The sequence below is a fragment of the Haliotis cracherodii genome, unplaced genomic scaffold (assembly GCF_022045235.1).
Source record: "Haliotis cracherodii isolate W230 unplaced genomic scaffold, xgHalCrac1.p SCAF_25, whole genome shotgun sequence".
In the NCBI taxonomy this organism is placed as follows: domain Eukaryota; kingdom Metazoa; phylum Mollusca; class Gastropoda; order Lepetellida; family Haliotidae; genus Haliotis; species Haliotis cracherodii.
Window position 1 is genome coordinate 1760254 of NW_027266281.1, and position 22668 is coordinate 1782921.

Consider the following 22668-nt stretch of genomic DNA (forward strand, 5'->3'; position numbering starts at 1 on the left):
TTTATGTAGCATAACTTGAGCTAAATAGGATAGTTTACACTAAAATTGAAATTTCCTGAAACTGAATATACGCTAGGAAGCATTTCTAGTTAAGTTTAACATGTAGCAAATGGTTGCAATATACTTTTACTGAAACAGATCAAGCCTATGTTGTCAGTCATGTTATTATGAAGAAATCATTGCCATTCAATTTCTCAATAATTATCAATGAACCAACATAGATAGCACGCGTCATAATATTCTATAAATATTCACTTACCTATTTAAATGAATTTCAGCGGGTCTTGGTTGATGATAAGCCTTCCTTGATGATGGAAAAACTCTTCTTGTCAGAGTTGTTTCAGCCATGTTGACTTGAAAGGTCAATGTCACAAGGGGAGATAACTCATTTTCATAATATTTACCTACAACTAGTCATTATTGCTGTCATTTACCCTGGCATCAAGTGGTCAAGTTTGAGCGTCATTTATTCGCAAACTATGGACCCCAAAAATTGGAAACATTGGTTTTTATGTTGAGTAGGCTCTATAGTATGTAAAAATATATACAGATGCAAATCTCCAAATTTTTTGAACGAAAAATTAAAAACGTACACAATACAATGGACTAGACCTTGTTTTAAGTCATTAATGCCGAGCGCCAGGCAGGTTAACAACAAGTTACATAGTTTAACGTGTTTGGGTACGTACTGAGGAACTAGAGGATGGAACCAACGACCTTTCCGCTCTCCAGTCAGACGCCCAATCCAGTACTCCGGTGAGTAAGGTGTTTGTGTGAAAATGACATTGAATAACACAATCTACAACACGAGTCAACACTTACCGTGGGCCCATATACAACACGTGTCAATACTCATCATGTCAAATACACAAAACGTGCCAATATGTACCACGTTTGAACAAACAACACATGTCCAATATACTGATCTCCAGGGAATATCGACCATCAAACATTGCTATCCCCCTGCACAATGAAGGCAATTATACCTTTCCAGAGATTTCAACCGTTTAGATTTTGTCAATGATGTTCTTTGTCCAAATGTGATTGAAACTTCCGTATCTAAAGTTATCGCTTATGGTGAATAGCATTAAAGCATATCACTTGGGAACAATAACAATCAGCAATGCGTGAAAAGTGACAGTTAGAAAGCTCCAGTGAAACCTTGGGGAAATCTCTAATTGAAATGTGAAATTCATAAAATTACACCATTTCCGTTATTGACGTGTCCGGCACAATAATACAAGAACAGATATTGGAAAACATTCCTCCGATTACAATCAAACAATTTACAGGGCAGACGTGCACATTGCTACGCAAAGATTATATTAGCTTCGTGTTTATTCCCAAGCAAATACTAACGTCGATGATGATCTTATGAGTGATGATATTACGAACGAAGTTGAGACCGCCTCCGTGGTCTCGTAGAACGTCCGCCCGGAGAGCGGAAGGCCCGGGGTTGAATCCCCGTCCGCGTCATGCCAAAAGACGTTAAAAGATTGTACTTGTTACCATGTCTGGGGCTCGGCATTAAGGGCAAAAAGTCCAGAGTCAGTATGTTGTGTCTGAGTGGGGTAGATGTTTCTACTGTAGATGTTTCTAGCAAATGTGAATATTATAGATATTTTAAAATGCAAATATGCGCAGAAAAATATTTAACTGATGTAAATATAAGAAAATGCAGAATATCATTAACACAATTTAGATGCAGCTCACACAGGTTAATGGTTGAAGTTGGCAGGCACAACAAAATACCCAAATGTTTAAGATTATGTAAACAATGTTCTTTAAATGTTGTCGAAGATGAATTTCATTTTCTACTTGTATGTTGTAAATATGACAATTTAAGGAAAAAATATATTGAACAGAAATACTATGTACATCCAAATAAATACAAGTTTATCTCTTTAATTTCACATGTGAGCAAAACGGCTATACAAAATCTCTCTCTCTCTTTATATATCATGCCATGTTATTAAGAAATGAATCCTTGTAACATTCCTAACAGCTTCTACATTGTCATGTATTCTGTACTATGGGCCTGTGGCCTTACAGTTATTTATGAATAAACTGATTGAAACTGATTGAGTGGGGTATTCATGTGAAACGCACGCACGCACACACGCACGCACGCACGCACTGAGAAAAATCCTACTAAATTCTTCTAACATTGTCAGTAAGAGCGACCTGGTTAGTTGACAGCGAATTCCCTTTCCTGTCTGGTACATTGCTCGTGGCAGCATTGAAGAGAATAGGTATCCTATTTCAGTTTACAATTTCAACATGTTTAGAGACCTAACACGTTTAAACAGGTTTACATAAAGTGTATATCATCAGGACTTAATACAAATATGAATGAGATGTATAATGTGTATTGAAATTAAATGTGCAAATCAGACTTACACGCACTTGAATAACACATACCCCCAGCACTTACAACTAAATTGGTACAATATTAACAAAACAATGTACAAATACACCAAGCTGATGGTGACTGGGAACATTGACACCTGTGACCATAGCACATGTTGTAGCGTGATGGACTATACGACCAGAGGTTGCAGGTTCGAATAACGCAGAGGTAAAGACCTCTTTGTGTTCATAAGTGTGATGCTTCTGTATGCCTTTTAGTATTAACGGAATCTGAAACAGACAAACCGATGGTTTCGAACCGAGCACCGATCGACAAGACTGAGGTACTGTACCTCTTAGCCAGGCAGGTAATAGCCTCGGCCCATTTGCACAACACAACTGTTTTTTGTGTTGTCGACTGTTGATGTAACGCTGCACACATGAATACTCCAGCTATAGGAAAGCTTGTAAATAAACAGTCTGAACCTGACACTCCAGTGATCGATATTTGTGCATTAATCCACATCGTCGAGGTATGATGACGCGCCATCAACAATCTCCGTGCCTGACCACCCAATATATTTTGGTCGCCTTTTAAAACCAGCATAGGTTGTTGGGGACCTGTGGTTTGTCCTGGAATCCCCACGGGGCCAATGGGGTTTAAGCACGACAGTTGTTACAATAACCATACCTTAATATAGACAAAGATTGCAGCCTACAATTGCTTTGCTCAAGAGGTCACTGGTCCCTTTTTTAGTTTCATAAAGACAGATGGTGATATGGGCGACCAATTCTGACTTTATATCCCAACGGGGTTCATGATATTTGAATTTAAAATTCCAAATAACTAATTACCACATAAATATAGGATTTATTCTACCTTGTATCCAACAACTAAGGAGAAGGTCGAATGTTTATCCTTCCCCTGCTGGGGGACAGTTGGGTGATCGATATTTATGGCTGGGGAAGGATTTAGAACAAGGCTTTTGGTCCATACCGACTCAATCATGATTTATACTCTGAATAACCCTCTGAACGACCAAACACCGCAATGGGAAATTCTTATCTAATAATGTATTCTTTGGAGCAGACTTCAATAGATATTGCCAAGCATGATGAAAACACTCGTACAATGGTAAACCAATCTTGTACAAAACAGACAAGAGATTCAGTCGCCTTGTCCCTCCGGTGAGACTGTTGTATTAGCGTCTATTGGGACCTGCGTATCCTAATCCAATCTGGTGCAAGCGTTTGACAATTAGCCGCCAGTGTGTACAGTCAAACCAGGTTCGCTTGCAACAAAGTTATATGTTTGGATCAGCTTCAGGGCGAGCTTTGTTATTTGAATCTGGGCGTTGAAGCGTGTTATCTTAACCAACACGTTGCTACTGACAAACGATGCATGCAGATCAGATATTGGCTAGTGCAGCCAACTTGCTATAAGGTCGTTGTGTTAATTTAGGCAAATTCGTCTGGGACGGAAATGTAATTATTACAACCTATTACAGAGGTTACAGAGATTCGGCGTGGTGGTGACTTGTGGTGCTGCCGAAGTCTCCCGAGAGCTAATATACGTGTTAATACACTTCCACTACCACGCCGCGATTCGCTGTGCAGAGTTGCGTCCCTTGGGCATGCCATGAACCTATGATTGTAGGTTCGAATCCCGTTTCGACCCGATCTAGGTTTGTCAGCACCATACCCGTGTTCCTGGGTTTCACCAAAGTGTTAACGTCTGAGACCTGCATCACTTCGAGCTTTCCTCACAAATTAAGCATAAACACTGTGATTAACTAGAATACTGTTCAAAGCAGCGTTAAACTCAGTTCACTCACTCACTCGAATGTTTGTTTGTTATTTGTTTTTTGTGTGTCAGTGAGTGAATTATAAACAGTGTGTCTGTAACATCACGGCATGTCAGCTGTGTTTTGTGGCCCAAATGTTATTCTGGCCTTAAGCTTATACCACTTTGGTAGCATCCGCCAGCATATATGCATGTTGTGGGCAGACAAGGCTCTGCACACGAGTCAACTGATGAAACCAAACTATTATGGTACGAATAGGGGATTCAAGTCTGCACTGCTTATCTTTACTTTACTTCGATTGAAGGTTTGAATCCTAGATTCGTTTTGGTTATGATTCTCGATGTGTCAATATCCTTTCACGTGGGTCTCACGCGAAGAGAGTGCGTGAACATGGTTTGACACCAATTTTAGTAATATTCCAGCAATATCAAGGTTGGAGATATTAGAAATGGGCGGGTTTCACAAATGTGGCACTTCGCTGATTGATGATGGTGCCAGTTTCTGCCTGCATCAAGAAATGGTTTCCTACACAAATTGTTTGTTATCATCTTTTACGTAACAAACATTACCATTCGAATGAAAAATCTCGCATCAATACTCAAAAAGCATATTTGAAAGATATCAGCATTTTATTTTAAACGTTCCGTCAAGTTAAGTTTTAATCAGTCAACAGAAACACCGCACATGCTAACTCTGTGGATCGATGGATCCAGGCAGTGTGTGACAGAAGAAATAACCTGCCAATGTTCCTGCCAAGAGACTACAAGAAGGGTTTCATTCCTGACTTGCAGTGCCGATTCATTTCCCAGAGTGCCAAAGACTCCCGTCTTTGATTACTCCCAGACTCTCCCGTGACGATCCGTGTTGGAATAGGTCTTCAGCTACCCATGCTTGCCGTAAAAGGCGACTATGCTTGTCGTAAGAGACGATTAACGGGATTGGGTGGCCAGACTCGCTGACTTGGTTGAAGCATGTCATCGCATCCTAATTGCCTTGATATCAATCACTGGATTGCCTGGTTCAGACTCGATTGTTTACAGACCGCCGACATATAGCTGGAATATTGCTTAGCGTGGCGTTTAACAAACAAACAAGCAAGCAAAACATCAATACTAGAATATCCCTCCTAACATCCCTGATCCGAATACACTGGCAGTGACAGCTTCACAGGAATACCAGATATTAACATAGCGAGATGTGACTCAGTGAATGTGGTTTAACACCAGAGTAAGCAGAAATCTACCAATATCACGACTGCCTGTAAATAATTGAGTCTGGACCTGACAAGACTTTGGGTCACATGGAGCTATAGATTAGCCTCTGGGGTTCGTGAACAGGATATGATCACGACACAGAGAGAGCGTTCCATGAACTGTTCCGCCATGTATTGAAACACATGTAACATCACTGACTACAATCGGTACTGACTTATTTCAACTATGTCTGAGTAGTAATCTTGAAAACATGTTTCACAGTTCTTTGACCCTTGCATTGATTGCTTCTTCAGTTTTGTCCATTCCACCTTTTTTTTCTTGAAAGGAAAAGGAAAACAATTATGTTGTTGCGTCAAAAGATCTTCGACAAAAACCTGAGAGCTGTTTTATCAGCATGGGTATTCGCCTGATACAGACTCTTTGTTCTCTTATTAACAAAGACTTGTCGGGGTTTTTTTGTTGTTTTTTTTTGTTGTTTTTTTGGTGGAGAGACGTTTGAAATTCAAAAGAGTTCAGTTTAAATGTGTTCAAACAGTAAACAGTATGTCAGTTTAGTCAAGGCGTAGGAGCTTAATGTGGGAAGAAAGTCAAAGGTGCTACAGATCGTGGACGTTCACCCACTTGTATGGCTCTGACAAGCTAACAAATCCAATCACGTCTAATCCTGGGTTGAATTTATTGATGAGAAAAGGTCGTTAATCTCTTATCCGTTATTTCTATCAACTAAATTTCATTTATAATGTGTCGCGGTATTACAAGACAATACCGTGTTATTGACGTAATTAAATTGGTTGTAAAACAAGGTTCAATACAAATTGAAGCCAATTGTTCTCAATCGCAAATCAAGACACGTGGTTTTTGGAAAATCGACACCTCCATAAAACTCATTTTAGTTTTCTTTGATACCCAATAAAAAAATGTTTCTACTCTAATGTTTTATTTATCGTCTGGTTTGTTTCAGAAACACCAACACATCAGAAGACTTTGTCATCCATGAAGGGATATTGTTGCGTGACTCCTGACAAAACCAAGCAAAATTTGTCAACATTGACTTAATCTTTTGTTGTTTTGTCTTTTTTGCGAAAATGATCGTTGTTGTGTTGTCGTCATTTCAACACACACATTTTTCATGCATTTTAGACAATGTACATATTTTGACCTCGTAAAGTACCTGAAAAGCTGTAAAGCTGTAAATGCGAGATGACGACACACTTAATGAATGTACTTTTGAGGGTTTGAGGATCATATTTATAGCGTAAAAAGTGTCTGGCAACACTGTCTCATTGAAGACACATTATAGTTAATTACCCCAGGCTACCGTTTGCCCATTTTCTTTTACTAATCAGTGATAAGTGAAGTGTCCATTGCTTAGAATATACACCGAAACGTTGTTTTCCTCATAATATAGAAGTTGAAATCCATAGATTCTCTTCCTTATGTGTATCACTTCTAAATGCCTTTCAAATACTTAAAGATGCCTCATTACTCTCTGACTGCCTCTGTGGTCTAGAGGCAGAGCGTCTGCACAGAGAGCGGTTCGATCCCCGTCCGTGTCATACCAAAAGATGTTCAAAGACCTTTTGTCGGACCCTCGGCATTAAGGGGCTAAAACAAGGACTGGTCGGCTGGGAGTCAATAAACTGTGTCTGAGTAGGAACTCATGTTGAGCTGCGGCATGGTACATGGGTATCTCAATAGGCTAACGCTATAAGGGGCGGTCGGGTAGCCTAGCTATTAAAGCGTTCGCTCGTCACGCCAAAGGCTCGGGTTCGATTCCAGACATGGGTACAATATGTGAAGCCCATTTGTGGTGTCCCGCGCCGTGATATTGCTGGAATATTGCTAAAAGCGGCGTAAAACCACACTCACTCACTCACTCACTCACTCACTCACTCACTCACTCACTCACTCACTATATAATCGGCATCAGACCGGGCTAGTACAAGGAGCTGCACACACACACACACACACACACACACACACACACACACACACACACACACACACACACACACACACACACACTCATAGCATGCACGTCACTTTATAAGTGTAATAATCTAGGACGCGGCGTTAAACCCAATATCACCCCACCTACCCAGTCTCTAGCATGTCTTCCATTTAATGGCACACGTGTTTTATGGGCGTCAAATAACCAGTGAAGTGTTTTCGTTATTTTGGGTCATGAGCTCCGACGTTAATGTCATAAACATTGAAGGGTTTTGTCCGAGTGTGGGTAAAAATGAGGGGATAATTGGACGTCATAGTGGTCACAATGTTCGCTTGTCAGGTTAAAAGTCTGGGTTCGAATCTTCTCTTCTCTTGGAATGAAACGTCCTACGCCGCGATAGATCGATGGCTAAAAGCGGCCTCAAACTGCATGTTCCTCTAAACCTGTAGTGCAGAGCGCATACATCTAGTCCTGCTGAAAATAACATAGCTGATGTGATCTGTGTTTCTTACAGAAAGTAGACGTTCTAGGTCTGCAATGTCTCCTGTCTGGACCTCTATGCTACGTTGTAATAATGACATTTCCGGCCGAGACCAATTTTCCCAAATTAACACAATAACCGTGGCTAGTTGCCGACATCTAGCTTTGTCTGGTGTCGTATCTTGATTGAACTATATTGCGACGTACATTGTATGGCACATTTGTCCGGTCCATAGCAGGGTCTCATTCCTCCAATATGGATTTAAGCATTCTTTGTTTCCAAACTAATTTGATTGAATATTTCCGGAGAGTTCGTGAGTCTATCTTTGTATGAAGGTTGGAATCGCCCCTGTTACTAAAATAAAGTATAAAGAAACTCAAAGAACAGTGTATACTTCGAAACCACGGAACCTTGAAATCCATTATCTCGATGCTTTGAGACGACGTAATTTAAGGGTTCTTATAATTGGTTTTAAGTCGAACTCTGCTCCTCTCAAACTTCACATATTCCGTTTGGTCCCTATTAATTCGAGTAAACTAGATTTAACGCTATACATGTCTCGACACCTTTGGAGCTTTTGAATGTGCTTCTGGTGAATAAAATTTAGATATGACATTATATTCTGTTTAAGTTCATATTTAAAAAGATGCTGCTTACATGATAACATTCGCGATATGGTATGGCTGCTTTCTGTTTTCTAATGACTGGTGCAGATGGTGCAAAATTGAGTCGTACGTGTCGAATCTCGGATAAGTCGACCTATTTATTTCCAGTTTGATACAACTGTATCAGAATCTTTATTTTGAGGCAGTTGCTTTGATTTATTAAAGTATTGACCTGTCATCAATGCCATTCGAATATGTTAAAAATTACGTTATATGTATGACACAACTAAAGATTAAAAATATCTATATTGTGTATTTTGACTGCAAATCTTAACATGCAGAACATGCATCTTGAACATAATAATATATATCAGTAGATGAAATGAATCATTAGTTTGAAATTGTAGCTATGTAGTCATGGCAGGAAATTGTGTATCTACTGGTTCATGCGGAAGATGGCAGAACGGACATCCATACTTGTAGCTGGTTGCCGTTTGGGAAGAACTTGCCGTCAGAATTGCTACAAATTACATATTGGCATGAAAATTGCCTTTGTACCTATTATAGTTTTTCCCATTTTGACCAGTGGTACAGGCAATGTATGCCATTGATGACATATTCACCATCAATATCAATATCATACATTTATTGATGATGGACACAGATAAAGTGAGAGAGTGAGTTTTGTTTATCGCCGCTTTTAACAGTATTCCAGTTATATCAAGACGGGTGTATGTTATAGTGTATGCTATTTTTCTTATATTAATCTGTACATAGAGAATCAATTGTAGAACTGGCCTAAAATATCATGGGTAAGACGATATTTAGGAAATAAAATAAGAGAAGCGTATGTAAAATTGACCAGAAAGAGTAGAAATACGAGGCCTGGTCAAAACGTTCTAAGCCTAACTAATGTTCGATTGTTGGGCACAACAAAGTCAATATCGTACATTGTTTGAATAGGTTATAGCAAGTGTATTTGATCTGGTGGGGCCTTTTGTAAATTAGTGACAGCCAGTTGAACGTGATAGGGGTCCACATCAACACATTCAAGTCTTCAAGATCAGTGAAGAACATTATAGCCACTGTATTCTGAGATGCAAAGGGTGTAATCCTTGTTGATAACTTTGAAAGTCAAAAGATGATTACTCGTGCTTACAATGCTGATTTGCTTCAACGCCTGAGATATTCTGCCAAAGAAAAGCGTCGAGGAATGCTGACTGCTGGAGTTCTACTACTTTATGACAATGCCTCTACTCATATATCTGGACTTGCAAAGGCTGCTGTACGACAATGCGAGCTCGAATAGCTTCCCCACCCGCCATACTCGCCAGGTCTGGCACCTAGTGATTTCCACCTGTTTCCTAACTTCAAAGAACACCTTCGTGGAAAGGGATATGGCGACAACGACGACCTCAAATGTGTCGTGAATGGTTTTTTTCAGTGTGGCTCCTAAAAACTTCTTCACTTTGGATATGAGAATTGTTCTGAAAAGAAGGAAGATAATGTTGAAAAAACAAAATTAAAAACACAATTTCACAATTCTTGGTTTTGTTTGTTAGGCTCCGAACTGGTTGACCAGCCCTCGTAGTCAGGTTTATCTCTTGGAGAAATAATCATATTTTGTGATATTATTGTTCTTGACGATTTCTTCCTTGAATGGGTTAGAAATGGCAAGGTTTCTTTTAATTGGTAAAATTATAACATCAACAGAATTATTGGCCCTTTATTCCCAATACAGGAAACTACAGTTATAACGAACAAATACAAAATTACACTCAGTAACAAAAGTTTAGCAACACCGTATTTAAATACACTAAATAAGAAAACTCAACAGAGAAATGGTTTTTTTTTATTATCTTGACCATTGTGTTGTTCAATGTGACATTCATGAATGTTCGACACAGTTGTGGCAGCAATAGGAGAGATTGGGAAAAGTCACATGGGTGCTTGTTGACCATTTTCACACATGACTGTTACTATCCCTCAGCAGCGAGTGTGACGTCCACCGACCTGTTGTACCACCACACAACGTTTACGCATTCCTCTAATGAGCTTCCTGACCTCACCAAGAGTGATGGTTGCCCATGCTTGTTGGAGGGCAAGGCCAAGGTCACGAATGTTGTTGACGTTAGGATGGTTCCTTCTTAAACGTGTCCCAAGGATATCCCAGGCGTGTTCAATGGGAGCAAGATCTGGAGATCTAGCCTGCCAATCGAGGACGTCAACGTTGTGTTGTTGCAACAGATTCTGAGTCAGTCGAGCTGTGTGGGGGGCGTGCATTGTCTTAATGGAAGATGTGTCCAGGGTGAGCTCTCATGAACGGTAGAACCACTGGCGTTATCACCTGATCGCAGTACCGTTGGGCAGTCAGAGTGTTGTTCAGCACAATGAGGTCTGCTTTCCCACCCAAATGGATTCCTAACCAAACCATTACACTTCCTCCACCATATCGATCGTGTTGAATGACGTTATTAGGGTCAAATCTCTCTCAGCGTCGTCGCCATACGCGGGCTCTTCCATCCATAAACCGAAGGCAGAAGCGGGATTCATCTGTGAATAACACTTGTCTCCATTGTGCGTGGCGCCATCTTTGGTGGATCCGTGTCCATGCGACTCGGTCTTGGATGTGACGTGGCGTTAAGGGGATGCGTCGAAGTGGACGTCGAGCCTGCAAAGCGGCTGAATGGAGGCGATTAAGGACAGGCTGTGCATGTACACGTGTTCCAGTTGCGCGATGAAGTGCCTGAGCAAGTTCTGGTGCACTGTTTAGTCTATTACGTCGTGATGACGTCACAATATAGCGATCTTCCGCGGTCTACCGCTGCGGGCTCGATCTTTCACGGTCCCAGTCTGTGCAACACGTGTCTGTAGACGGGAAATGGTGATGTAAAGCACATTAAAGTGTCTCCCAACTTGTCTCAAGCTCATCCCTGCCCTTAACATGCCAATGGCTTCATGTCTGGCATTTTGAGGCATTCCTCTGCGTCGACCCCTACTTTAAATCGTGTAGCGTCCAGTGTTTTCCTTTCAACAATGAGTGCCGCTAACGTTTCATCGAGGTTTTATAGCGATTCATTTGACGAGATTCACGGGAGTCCCGATGTGAATAAAATCATGTGCAATGCACGTGTAAATGAAGATGTCACTAAAAATCAGCGTAACTTGGTGTGTTGGTGCGATATGTTCTCTCCCTGAAGTCAGTGCATTAGTCTGTTTCTGACATTTTGCTCGTTTTCAAACAATGCTGAAGAGTTGGGTGTTGCTAACCTTTGTTACATATACAAGTGTATTACATATACAACAAATGGTGGGGACTAAAAAATAAGTTCGTTATATCTGTCAATTCGTTAGAAGCGTCTTTGTTATAACCGTAGTTTACTGCATAATGTTTTGCTTTGACAGGAATGTCTAGTGATCTCAATATCCAGTTTTCAATGTCTTGGTACTTGCTTGCAAGCCACATGAGAACGAAGGGTTGTGCTTTTCTGATATATTCACAATGTCAACAATGCGCGGGGTGTTTGTTTACTCACATGTCTGTTTGCTGATCAATGTGTAATTCTTTAGACACCTGGCATAACATGAGACATTTATTTGACATTTAAATTCATTTCTTTTGTTACACGAAGCATTTGGATAGCAAGGTAAGTGTCAGTTTGAGCGTGGTCTTTGTCTTAAAGCGAGAGCGTTTTCGAGCTAGATTGAATTAATTCCTACAACTGTGCCTTGACACCAGATGAGACACACGCCTGCTTTGTCTCTGTCATCAACGGTTTTGTTTGAGCAGAGACAAAGCATTTTTTTCTTGAAGCAAACGATGTAATGATGACCTCAAAATTCACATTAGAGGTTATGACGTCTTCAGCTAATTTTGTATATTAGCTATCACACCATCATTTATGATGCGTTTTATGACGCTCTGTGAAATCTTTGTAGAAATGGCGTGCTCGATTGTATCTCAAAGTTGTGAAATGTAGACACAAAGGCTGGTGTTGCTGGAATATTGCTGGACATAAGGGGAAAGATAACTATTAAAAGTTGAAGTGTAGTTTTGTGGATCTAACTTATTTAACAGTTTCTTTGGCATTGTGTGTGTGATTGTGGGGGGGGGAGTCCTTTGTATCTCAAATCTTAATGTTCAGTTTGTATATACAAGACAGCGAAGAGTCATCTAGCGGCCTTTGATCTTGTCAAAAATCGACTTATAAGTTTTGATAAACATCAGTTTATGCCACTTCATTTTGGAAACGTTGATCCATGACGTCTTGCGATGCCCTTGTGAATTGGGTAATCTCATACAATAAGATTGAAAAGAGATTGAAACTTCTGCGAGCACAGTTATCTTATAAACATTCGTGTCTGTTGAGTCGCTTTGAAAAGGTTGTTCATCTTCATTTACAACCGCCCTTGCACCAGAACAACAGACGCATTACTATGTCAAAGTACTTCCGTGATACTAAACAGTAAGTTGGTCTAACGCAATTTCGAACAGAATTTCACGCTTGATTTGGACGCAGATCTCGGAGTCGATTGTATATCATGGGCATGTTTTATGAATCACTATTAAATAGTAATGATACCAGGTGTTCGCGAAAAGGCGAGTGTATCCTGCCCGACGGGCGGCATCCGTCACAAACACACGCAGAGGCAAGTCAATTGTTCACCCGAACAAATTTGAGAACATGTGGTACAAGTCAAATTAGGGAATTGCATTGGATATCATTTTTGTCACTGATGTGTCAAAAAATCTTTGTAAAATATAGGGTCAAACTTTAAGATTACGTCGGACTGCACGTAAACGTTGCATCATGGGATTCCAATCCGGGTCATCAGGCACCATTGTCATCCGTTCGATCCGCATCTGTTCGTATAATTGGGTGATACATTAGCATCATGCGACATGCACTAGTATAATATCTGACTGATGGTTGGGAATGATACATGATGAGGATTCTTGCTTGTTTGTTTCCTGTGATCGAAACCACCAGTGCTGACTGTTGTTCCGACCTTTTCATTAGTAGTTTTTACCTGCAATCAATCCTCATAGTGTAAGAGGATTTCCTTTCTCTGGTAAAATATATACTTGCTGTTAGATTACCAAAATTCTGTCAGTTAGAATCAACATTTCGAATGCATGTACGTGTGTGTGTGACTGCTTGTAATAGCCCAGTCACATACCGGTCACATCGATACCAGGCCACAGTTTAACACTGTGCCAGTGTATTTTATTGTTAAACAATGATCGTAACTGCATTTCAACGTTTCTGTTGAGATTCGGAAGACGCTCATTGCGTTTAGTTTGGGTAGCGATTAGTGTTAGGAATGTAGCACTATTTAATGTAAGCAGTCGTCAGGAACTTACTATATTTAGATGCAAGTGTGGCGTGTAAACTTCTAGTATATCGTGGACTATGGACTATTCCGTCTTGTTCTTGACTACCGCTGGACTGGTGTGGGCAATGTGTAGAAGTTTACAGAAGTTCTTTCACCTACAGATTTCTGGGTTCATATATTATTTCAATTTGGGAATCGACATGAAGGAAAATGGATTCTCCACTCAGACACAGAAAATAGGGACGGCCAGACCTTGTTTTAAGTCATTAATGCCGAGCGCCAGGCAGGTTAACATCAAGTAACATCGTTTAACGTCTTTTGATATGACGTGAGGATCTAGAGGATCGAACCAACGACCTTTCCGCTCTCCGATCAGACGCCTAATCCAGTACTTCAGCATTTATCAAATCGGCCTTGGAAGTGTGAAAATGACATTGAATAACACAATTTACATCACGTGTCAATACTCATCATGTCAAATACACAAAACGGGCCAATATGCACCACGTTCGAACAAACAACACATGTCAAATATACTGATCTCCAGGGAATATCGACCATCAAAGAGTTGTATCCACCTGCACAATGAAGGCAATTATACCTTTCAAGAGATTTCAACCATTTAGTTTTTGTCAATGATGTTCTTTGTCCAAATGTGATTGAAACGTCTGTATCGCTTATGGTGAATAGCATTAAAACATATCACTTGGGAACATTAACAATCAACAATGCGTGAAAAGTGACAATTAGAAAGCTCCAGTGAAACCTTAGGGAAAATCTCTAATTGAAATGTGAAATTCATAAGATTACACAATTTCCGTTATTGACGTGTCCGGCACAATAATACAAGAAAAGATCTAGGAAAACATTCCTCCGATTACAATCAAACACTTTACAGGGCACACGTGCACTTTGCGAGGCAAAGATTATATTAACTTCGTTATCATCCACAATGCAAATACTAACATCGATGATGATATTGTGAGTGATGATCTTATGAACGAAGTTGAGACCGCCTCCGAGCTCTAGTGGTAGAGCGTCCGCCCGGAGAGCGGAAGGCCCGGGGTTGGATCCCCGTCCTGCGTCATGCCAAAAGACGTTCAAAGATTGTACCTGTTATCATGTCTGGTGCTCAGCATTAAGGGGCTAAAACCCCTGATCGTCTCTGAGTCAGTATGCTGTGTCTGAGTGGGGTATTCATGTTAAACTGCGGCATGGTATCTCAGTGTGCTAGCACTACAAATCGGCATCAGTCCGGACTAGTACAAGCAGCCACACAAACACACGTGCATGCATGTTGCTATATAAGTGCAATAATCTTGGACGCAACGTTAAACACCATTTCACCTCACCTCACGAACGAAGTTGGAAACGATATAAGAATTGATGACACATGATCGGTGACACGAGCATGTACAAAACAAGAATCCGACAATAGTAAGTATCGAATATTTATGAAAACAGAATAAATAGTTTTATATAAATGATCACCGAAAATCTGTTATGAAACCATGTGTTCTAGAAAATGGCGATCCTGGCCTGTTTCTATATGCATATGAATCGGATTAGAAAAAACAAAACAAGATAATTTGGCAAAGACGTTAACCACCAGCTTGAGATATATCGATGATCTGATATCGTTAAATAACCATGAAATAGCAATTGACTTCCACTGATTTATATAAAGGAGACGAGTGAGACCGTCTCGTCTCTTTTCATATTAATCTCTGCATAAAGTTTCAGAGTGACAAAAGACTCCGCAAGACTATACAATGATTCGTGCAACGGTGTTAGCTCAAAGACATGTTGTCGTAGCTCTCAGCGCCCTGAGACCGTTCTTGTGATGTTCAAAGTCACGATTGATCTTTGTGTCAGATGACAGACCAATGTGACGACAATATACCTTCAGAAGAACACATGGCAAAAGCCAACCCGTTATCTTCCTCCAATGCGTGGATGTCTTGGCCTCGTACACCCTTTACAACATATATAAGGGCAACATAAATATCCTGTCTTACATCTACACTACTGTTCTTATGGAGTGTCCTCTCGATTGCGAGCTTGGCTGTTTTGACCAATAGTGCCAATCCTCCCATCATATGCAACTAACCTAAAGCTGTGACTAACATGGTCAAGGGTTTCACTATTTGATAGTGATTCATAAACACATGTTCATGATATAGTCGCAACCCTACGAATCCACTCTGATTGTAGCAGAGGTTCGTTATGAATATAAAAACGGTTATGTCATATTCATTTTGCATATTTTGATAAAGCGAATATATATTACCCTTGATTTATATCGACCTAAGAAATATACAATATCTGATCCCTGATAAAAGTCTACCAAGGGAATATGTATTGCTCTGCGTAATATGTCCACAAGGTGTAAATAATCCATGCATATTGTGATATATTATTCTAGTACATGATTCCTAGTAGACCTTATTCATTAATATGTGCCGACCAGAGCGAAATGTTCAGACGTTATCTGGTGTTAGTGTTAATATCAATACATGAAGAGGAGCAATAAAAGAGCAAAGTGACAAGCCATATCGCTTTACCATATGCATCAAGTAACATGTTTCAGAGAAGCAATAAGACATCCACAAAACTGTATGACAAGACAGTTTACAGTAGTCATCTTTCCCTTTATCGAGCAATATTCCAGCAGCTCCAGTCGTTGGGGCTACATTTCACATTTTTAGGAGTACAATCGAGCATGCTCTTTCTACGAAATTTCCTAGGAGAATTAACATGTGTGTCCCATGTGTTCAGTGACCCTAAAGTCTTTTTCCTAGGTGAAGTTAACATGTGTCGCCCATTTGTTCAGCGACCCTAATGTATTTTTCTAGGTGAAGTTAACATGTGTCCCATGTGTTCAGCGACCCTAATTTATTTTTCTAGGTGAAGTTAACATGTGTCTCCAACGTGTTCAGCGACCCTAATGCATTTTTCATAGGTGAAGTTAACATGTGTCCCATATGTTCAGCGACCCTAATGCACTTTTCTAGGTGAAGTTAACATGTGTCTCCAACGTGCTCAGCGACCCTACTGTCTTTTGTCCTAGGTGAAGTAAACATGTGTTTCCAACGTGTTCAGCGACCCTACTGTCTTTTGTCCTAGGTGAAGTAAACATGTGTCTCCAACGTGCTCAGCGACCCTACTGTCTTTTGTCCTAGGTGAAGTTAACATGTGTCTCCAACGTGCTCAGCGACCCTACTGTCTTTTGTCCGAGGTGAAGTTTACATGTGTCTCCAACGTACTCAGCGACCCTACTGTCTTTTGTCCTAGGTGAAGTTAACATGTGTCTCCAACGTACTCAGCGACCCTACTGTCTTTTGTCCTAGGTGAAGTAAACATGTGTTTCCAACGTGTTCAGCGACCCTACTGTCTTTTGTCCTAGGTGAAGTAAACATGTGTCTCCAACGTGCTCAGCGACCCTACTGTCTTTTGTCCTAGGTGAAGTTAACATGTGTCTCCAACGTGCTCAGCGACCCTACTGTCTTTTGTCCGAGGTGAAGTTTACATGTGTCTCCAACGTGTTCAGCGACCCTACTGTCTTTTGTCCTAGGTGAAGTTAACATGTGTCTCCAACGTACTCAGCGACCCTACTGTCTTTTGTCCTAGGTGAAGTTAACATGTGTCTCCAACGTGTTCAGCGACCCTACTGTCTTTTGTCCTAGGTGAAGTTAACATGTGTCTCCAACGTGTTCAGCGACCCTACTGTCTTTTGTCCTAGGTGAAGTTAACATGTGTCTCCAACGTGCTCAGCGACCCTACTGTCTTTTGTCCTAGGTGAAGTTAACATGTGTCTCCAACGTGTTCAGCGACCCTACTGTCTTTTGTCCTAGGTGAAGTTAACATGTGTCTCCAACGTGTTCAGCGACCCTACTGTCTTTTGTCCGAGGTGAAGTTAACATGTGTCTCCAACGTGTTCAGCGACCCTACTGTCTTTTGTCCTAGGCGAAGTTAACATGTGTCTCCAACGTGCTCAGCGACCCTACTGTCTTTTGTCCTAGGTGAAGTTAACATGTGTCTCCAACGTACTCAGCGACCCTACTGTCTTTTGTCCTAGGTGAAGTTAACATGTGTTTCCAACGTGTTCAGCGACCCTACTGTCTTTTGTCCTAGGTGAAGTTAACATGTGTCTCCAACGTACTCAGCGACCCTACTGTCTTTTGTCCTAGGTGAAGTTAACATGTGTCTCCAACGTGTTCAGCGACCCTACTGTCTTTTGTCCTAGGTGAAGTTAACATGTGTTTCCAACGTGCTCAGTGACCCTACTGTCTTTTGTCCTAGGCGAAGTTAACATGTGTTTCCAACGTGTTCAGCGACCCTACTGTCTTTTGTCCGAGGTGAAGTTAACATGTGTCTCCAACGTACTCAGCGACCCTAAAGTCTTTTGTCCTAGGCGAAGTAAACATGTGTCTCCAACGTGCTCAGCGACCCTACTGTCTTTTGTCCTAGGTGAAGTTAACATGTGTCTCCAACGTGCTCAGCGACCCTACTGTCTTTTGTCCTAGGTGAAGTTAACATGTGTCTCCAACGTGTTCAGCGACCCTACTGTCTTTTGTCCGAGGTGAAGTTAACATGTGTCTCCAACGTACTCAGCGACCCTACTGTCTTTTGTCCTAGGTGAAGTTAACATGTGTCTCCAACGTGTTCAGCGACCCTACTGTCTTTTGTCCTAGGTGAAGTTAACATGTGTCTCCAACGTGTTCAGCGACCCTACTGTCTTTTGTCCGAGGTGAAGTTAACATGTGTCTCCAACGTGTTCAGCGACCCTACTGTCTTTTGTCCGAGGTGAAGTTAACATGTGTCTCCAACGTACTCAGCGACCCTACTGTCTTTTGTCCTAGGTGAAGTTAACATGTGTCTCCAACGTGTTCAGCGACCCTACTGTCTTTTGTCCTAGGTGAAGTTAACATGTGTCTCCAACGTGTTCAGCGACCCTACTGTCTTTTGTCCTAGGTGAAGTTAACATGTGTCTCCAACGTGCTCAGCGACCCTACTGTCTTTTGTCCTAGGTGAAGTTAACATGTGTCTCCAACGTGTTCAGCGACCCTACTGTCTTTTGTCCGAGGTGAAGTTAACATGTGTCTCCAACGTACTCAGCGACCCTACTGTCTTTTGTCCTAGGTGAAGTTAACATGTGTCTCCAACGTGTTCAGCGACCCTACTGTCTTTTGTCCTAGGTGAAGTTAACATGTGTCTCCAACGTGTTCAGCGACCCTACTGTCTTTTGTCCTAGGTGAAGTTAACATGTGTCTCCAACGTGCTCAGCGACCCTACTGTCTTTTGTCCGAGGTGAAGTTAACATGTGTCTCCAACGTACTCAGCGACCCTACTGTCTTTTGTCCTAGGTGAAGTTAACATGTGTCTCCAACGTGTTCAGCGACCCTACTGTCTTTTGTCCGAGGTGAAGTTAACATGTGTTTCCAACGTGCTCAGCGACCCTACTGTCTTTTGTCCGAGGTGAAGTTAACATGTGTTTCCAACGTGTTCAGCGACCCTACTGTCTTTTGTCCGAGGTGAAGTTAACATGTGTTTCCAACGTGTTCAGCGACCCTACTGTCTTTTGTGCGAGGTGAAGTTAACATGTGTTTCCAACGTGTTCAGCGACCCTACTGTCTTTTGTCCGAGGTGAAGTTAACATGTGTTTCCAACGTGTTCAGCGACCCTACTGTCTTTTGTCCTAGGTGAAGTTAACATGTGTCTCCAACGTGTTCAGCGACCCTACTGTCTTTTGTCCGAGGTGAAGTTAACATGTGTCTCCAACGTGCTCAGCGACCCTACTGTCTTTTGTCCTAGGTGAAGTTAACATGTGTCTCCAACGTGTTCAGCGACCCTACTGTCTTTTGTCCTAGGTGAAGTTAACATGTGTCTCCAACGTGCTCAGCGACCCTACTGTCTTTTGTCCTAGGTGAAGTTAACATGTGTCTCCAACGTGCTCAGCGACCCTACTGTCTTTTGTCCTAGGTGAAGTTAACATGTGTCTCCAACGTGCTCAGCGACCCTACTGTCTTTTGTCCTAGGTGAAGTTAACATGTGTCTCCAACGTGTTCAGCGACCCTACTGTCTTTTGTCCTAGGTGAAGTTAACATGTGTCTCCAACGTGTTCAGCGACCCTACTGTCTTTTGTCCTAGGTGAAGTTAACATGTGTCTCCAACGTGCTCAGCGACCCTACTGTCTTTTGTCCTAGGTGAAGTTAACATGTGTCTCCAACGTGTTCAGCGACCCTACTGTCTTTTGTCCTAGGTGAAGTTAACATGTGTCTCCAACGTGCTCAGCGACCCTACTGTCTTTTGTCCTAGGTGAAGTTAACATGTGTCTCCAACGTGCTCAGCGACCCTACTGTCTTTTGTCCTAGGTGAAGTTAACATGTGTCTCCAACGTGTTCAGCGACCCTACTGTCTTTTGTCCTAGGTGAAGTTAACATGTGTCTCCAACGTGTTCAGCGACCCTACTGTCTTTTGTCCTAGGTGAAGTTAACATGTGTCTCCAACGTGCTCAGCGACCCTACTGTCTTTTGTCCTAGGTGAAGTTAACATGTGTCTCCAACGTGTTCAGCGACCCTACTGTCTTTTGTCCTAGGTGAAGTTAACATGTGTCTCCAACGTGCTCAGCGACCCTACTGTCTTTTGTCCTAGGTGAAGTTAACATGTGTCTCCAACGTGTTCAGCGACCCTACTGTCTTTTGTCCTAGGTGAAGTTAACATGTGTCTCCAACGTGTTCAGCGACCCTACTGTCTTTTGTCCTAGGTGAAGTTAACATGTGTCTCCAACGTGTTCAGCGACCCTACTGTCTTTTGTCCTAGGTGAAGTTAACATGTGTCTCCAACGTGTTCAGCGACCCTACTGTCTTTTGTCCTAGGTGAAGTTAACATGTGTCTCCAACGTGCTCAGCGACCCTACTGTCTTTTGTCCTAGGTGAAGTTAACATGTGTCTCCAACGTGTTCAGCGACCCTACTGTCTTTTGTCCTAGGTGAAGTTAACATGTGTCTCCAACGTGTTCAGCGACCCTACTGTCTTTTGTCCTAGGTGAAGTTAACATGTGTCTCCAACGTGCTCAGCGACCCTACTGTCTTTTGTCCTAGGTGAAGTTAACATGTGTCTCCAACGTGTTCAGCGACCCTACTGTCTTTTGTCCTAGGTGAAGTTAACATGTGTCTCCAACGTGTTCAGCGACCCTACTGTCTTTTGTCCTAGGTGAAGTTAACATGTGTCTCCAACGTGTTCAGCGACCCTACTGTCTTTTGTCCTAGGTGAAGTTAACATGTGTCTCCAACGTGCTCAGCGACCCTACTGTCTTTTGTCCTAGGTGAAGTTAACATGTGTCTCCAACGTGTTCAGCGACCCTACTGTCTTTTGTCCTAGGTGAAGTTAACATGTGTCTCCAACGTGTTCAGCGACCCTACTGTCTTTTGTCCTAGGTGAAGTTAACATGTGTCTCCAACGTGTTCAGCGACCCTACTGTCTTTTGTCCTAGGTGAAGTTAACATGTGTCTCCAACGTGCTCAGCGACCCTACTGTCTTTTGTCCTAGGTGAAGTTAACATGTGTCTCCAACGTGTTCAGCGACCCTACTGTCTTTTGTCCTAGGTGAAGTTAACATGTGTCTCCAACGTGTTCAGCGACCCTACTGTCTTTTGTCCTAGGTGAAGTTAACATGTGTCTCCAACGTGTTCAGCGACCCTACTGTCTTTTGTCCTAGGTGAAGTTAACATGTGTCTCCAACGTGTTCAGCGACCCTACTGTCTTTTGTCCTAGGTGAAGGTAACATGTGTCTCCAACGTGTTCAGCAACCCTACTGTCTTTTGTCCTAGGTGAAGTTAACATGTGTCTCCAACGTGTTCAGCGACCCTACTGTCTTTTGTCCTAGGTGAAGTTAACATGTGTCTCCAACGTGTTCAGCGACCCTACTGTCTTTTGTCCTAGGTGAAGTTAACATGTGTCTCCAACGTGTTCAGCGACCCTACTGTCTTTTGTCCTAGGTGAAGTTAACATGTGTCTCCAACGTGTTCAGCGACCCTACTGTCTTTTGTCCTAGGTGAAGGTAACATGTCTCTTCAACGTGTTCAGTGACCCTACTGTCTTTTGTCCTAGGTGAAGTTAACATGTGTCTCCAACGTGTTCAGTGACCCTACTGTCTTTTGTCCTAGGTGAAGTTAACATGTGTCTCCAACGTGTTCAGCGACCCTACTGTCTTTTGTCCTAGGTGAAGGTAACATGTGTCTCCAACGTGTTCAGCGACCCTACTGTCTTTTGTCCTAGGTGAAGTTAACATGTGTCTCCAACGTGTTCAGCGACCCTACTGTCTTTTGTCCTAGGTGAAGTTAACATGTGTCTCCAACGTGTTCAGCGACCCTACTGTCTTTTGTCCTAGGTGAAGTTAACATGTGTCTCCAACGTGTTCAGCGACCCTACTGTCTTTTGTCCTAGGTGAAGTTAACATGTGTCTCCAACGTGTTCAGCGACCCTACTGTCTTTTGTCCTAGGTGAAGTTAACATGTGTCTCCAACGTGTTCAGCGACCCTACTGTCTTTTGTCCTAGGTGAAGTTAACATGTGTCTCCAACGTGCTCAGCGACCCTACTGTCTTTTGTCCTAGGTGAAGTTAACATGTGTCTCCAACGTGTTCAGCGACCCTACTGTCTTTTGTCCTAGGTGAAGTTAACATGTGTCTCCAACGTGCTCAGCGACCCTACTGTCTTTTGTCCTAGGTGAAGTTAACATGTCTCTTCAACGTGTTCAGTGACCCTACTGTCTTTTGTCCTAGGTGAAGTTAACATGTGTCTCCAACGTGCTCAGCGACCCTACTGTCTTTTGTCCTAGGTGAAGTTAACATGTGTCTCCAACGTGTTCAGCGACCCTACTGTCTTTTGTCCTAGGTGAAGTTAACATGTGTCTCCAACGTGTTCAG

At 42.0% G+C, this 22668-nt stretch overlaps 1 protein-coding gene across 1 annotated transcript in view; it reads left to right on the forward strand.

Annotated features, from left to right (window-relative positions):
- Window positions 1-703: 703 nt before the first annotated feature.
- Window positions 704-22668, forward strand: part of LOC139472600 (nematocyst expressed protein 4-like) — an 85946-nt gene continuing 63981 nt past the window's right edge. The window contains exon 1 of the mRNA XM_071255062.1: window positions 704-756. Within this exon, the coding sequence (XP_071111163.1) occupies window positions 704-756 (53 nt within the window). The remainder of the gene's footprint in view (window positions 757-22668) is intronic.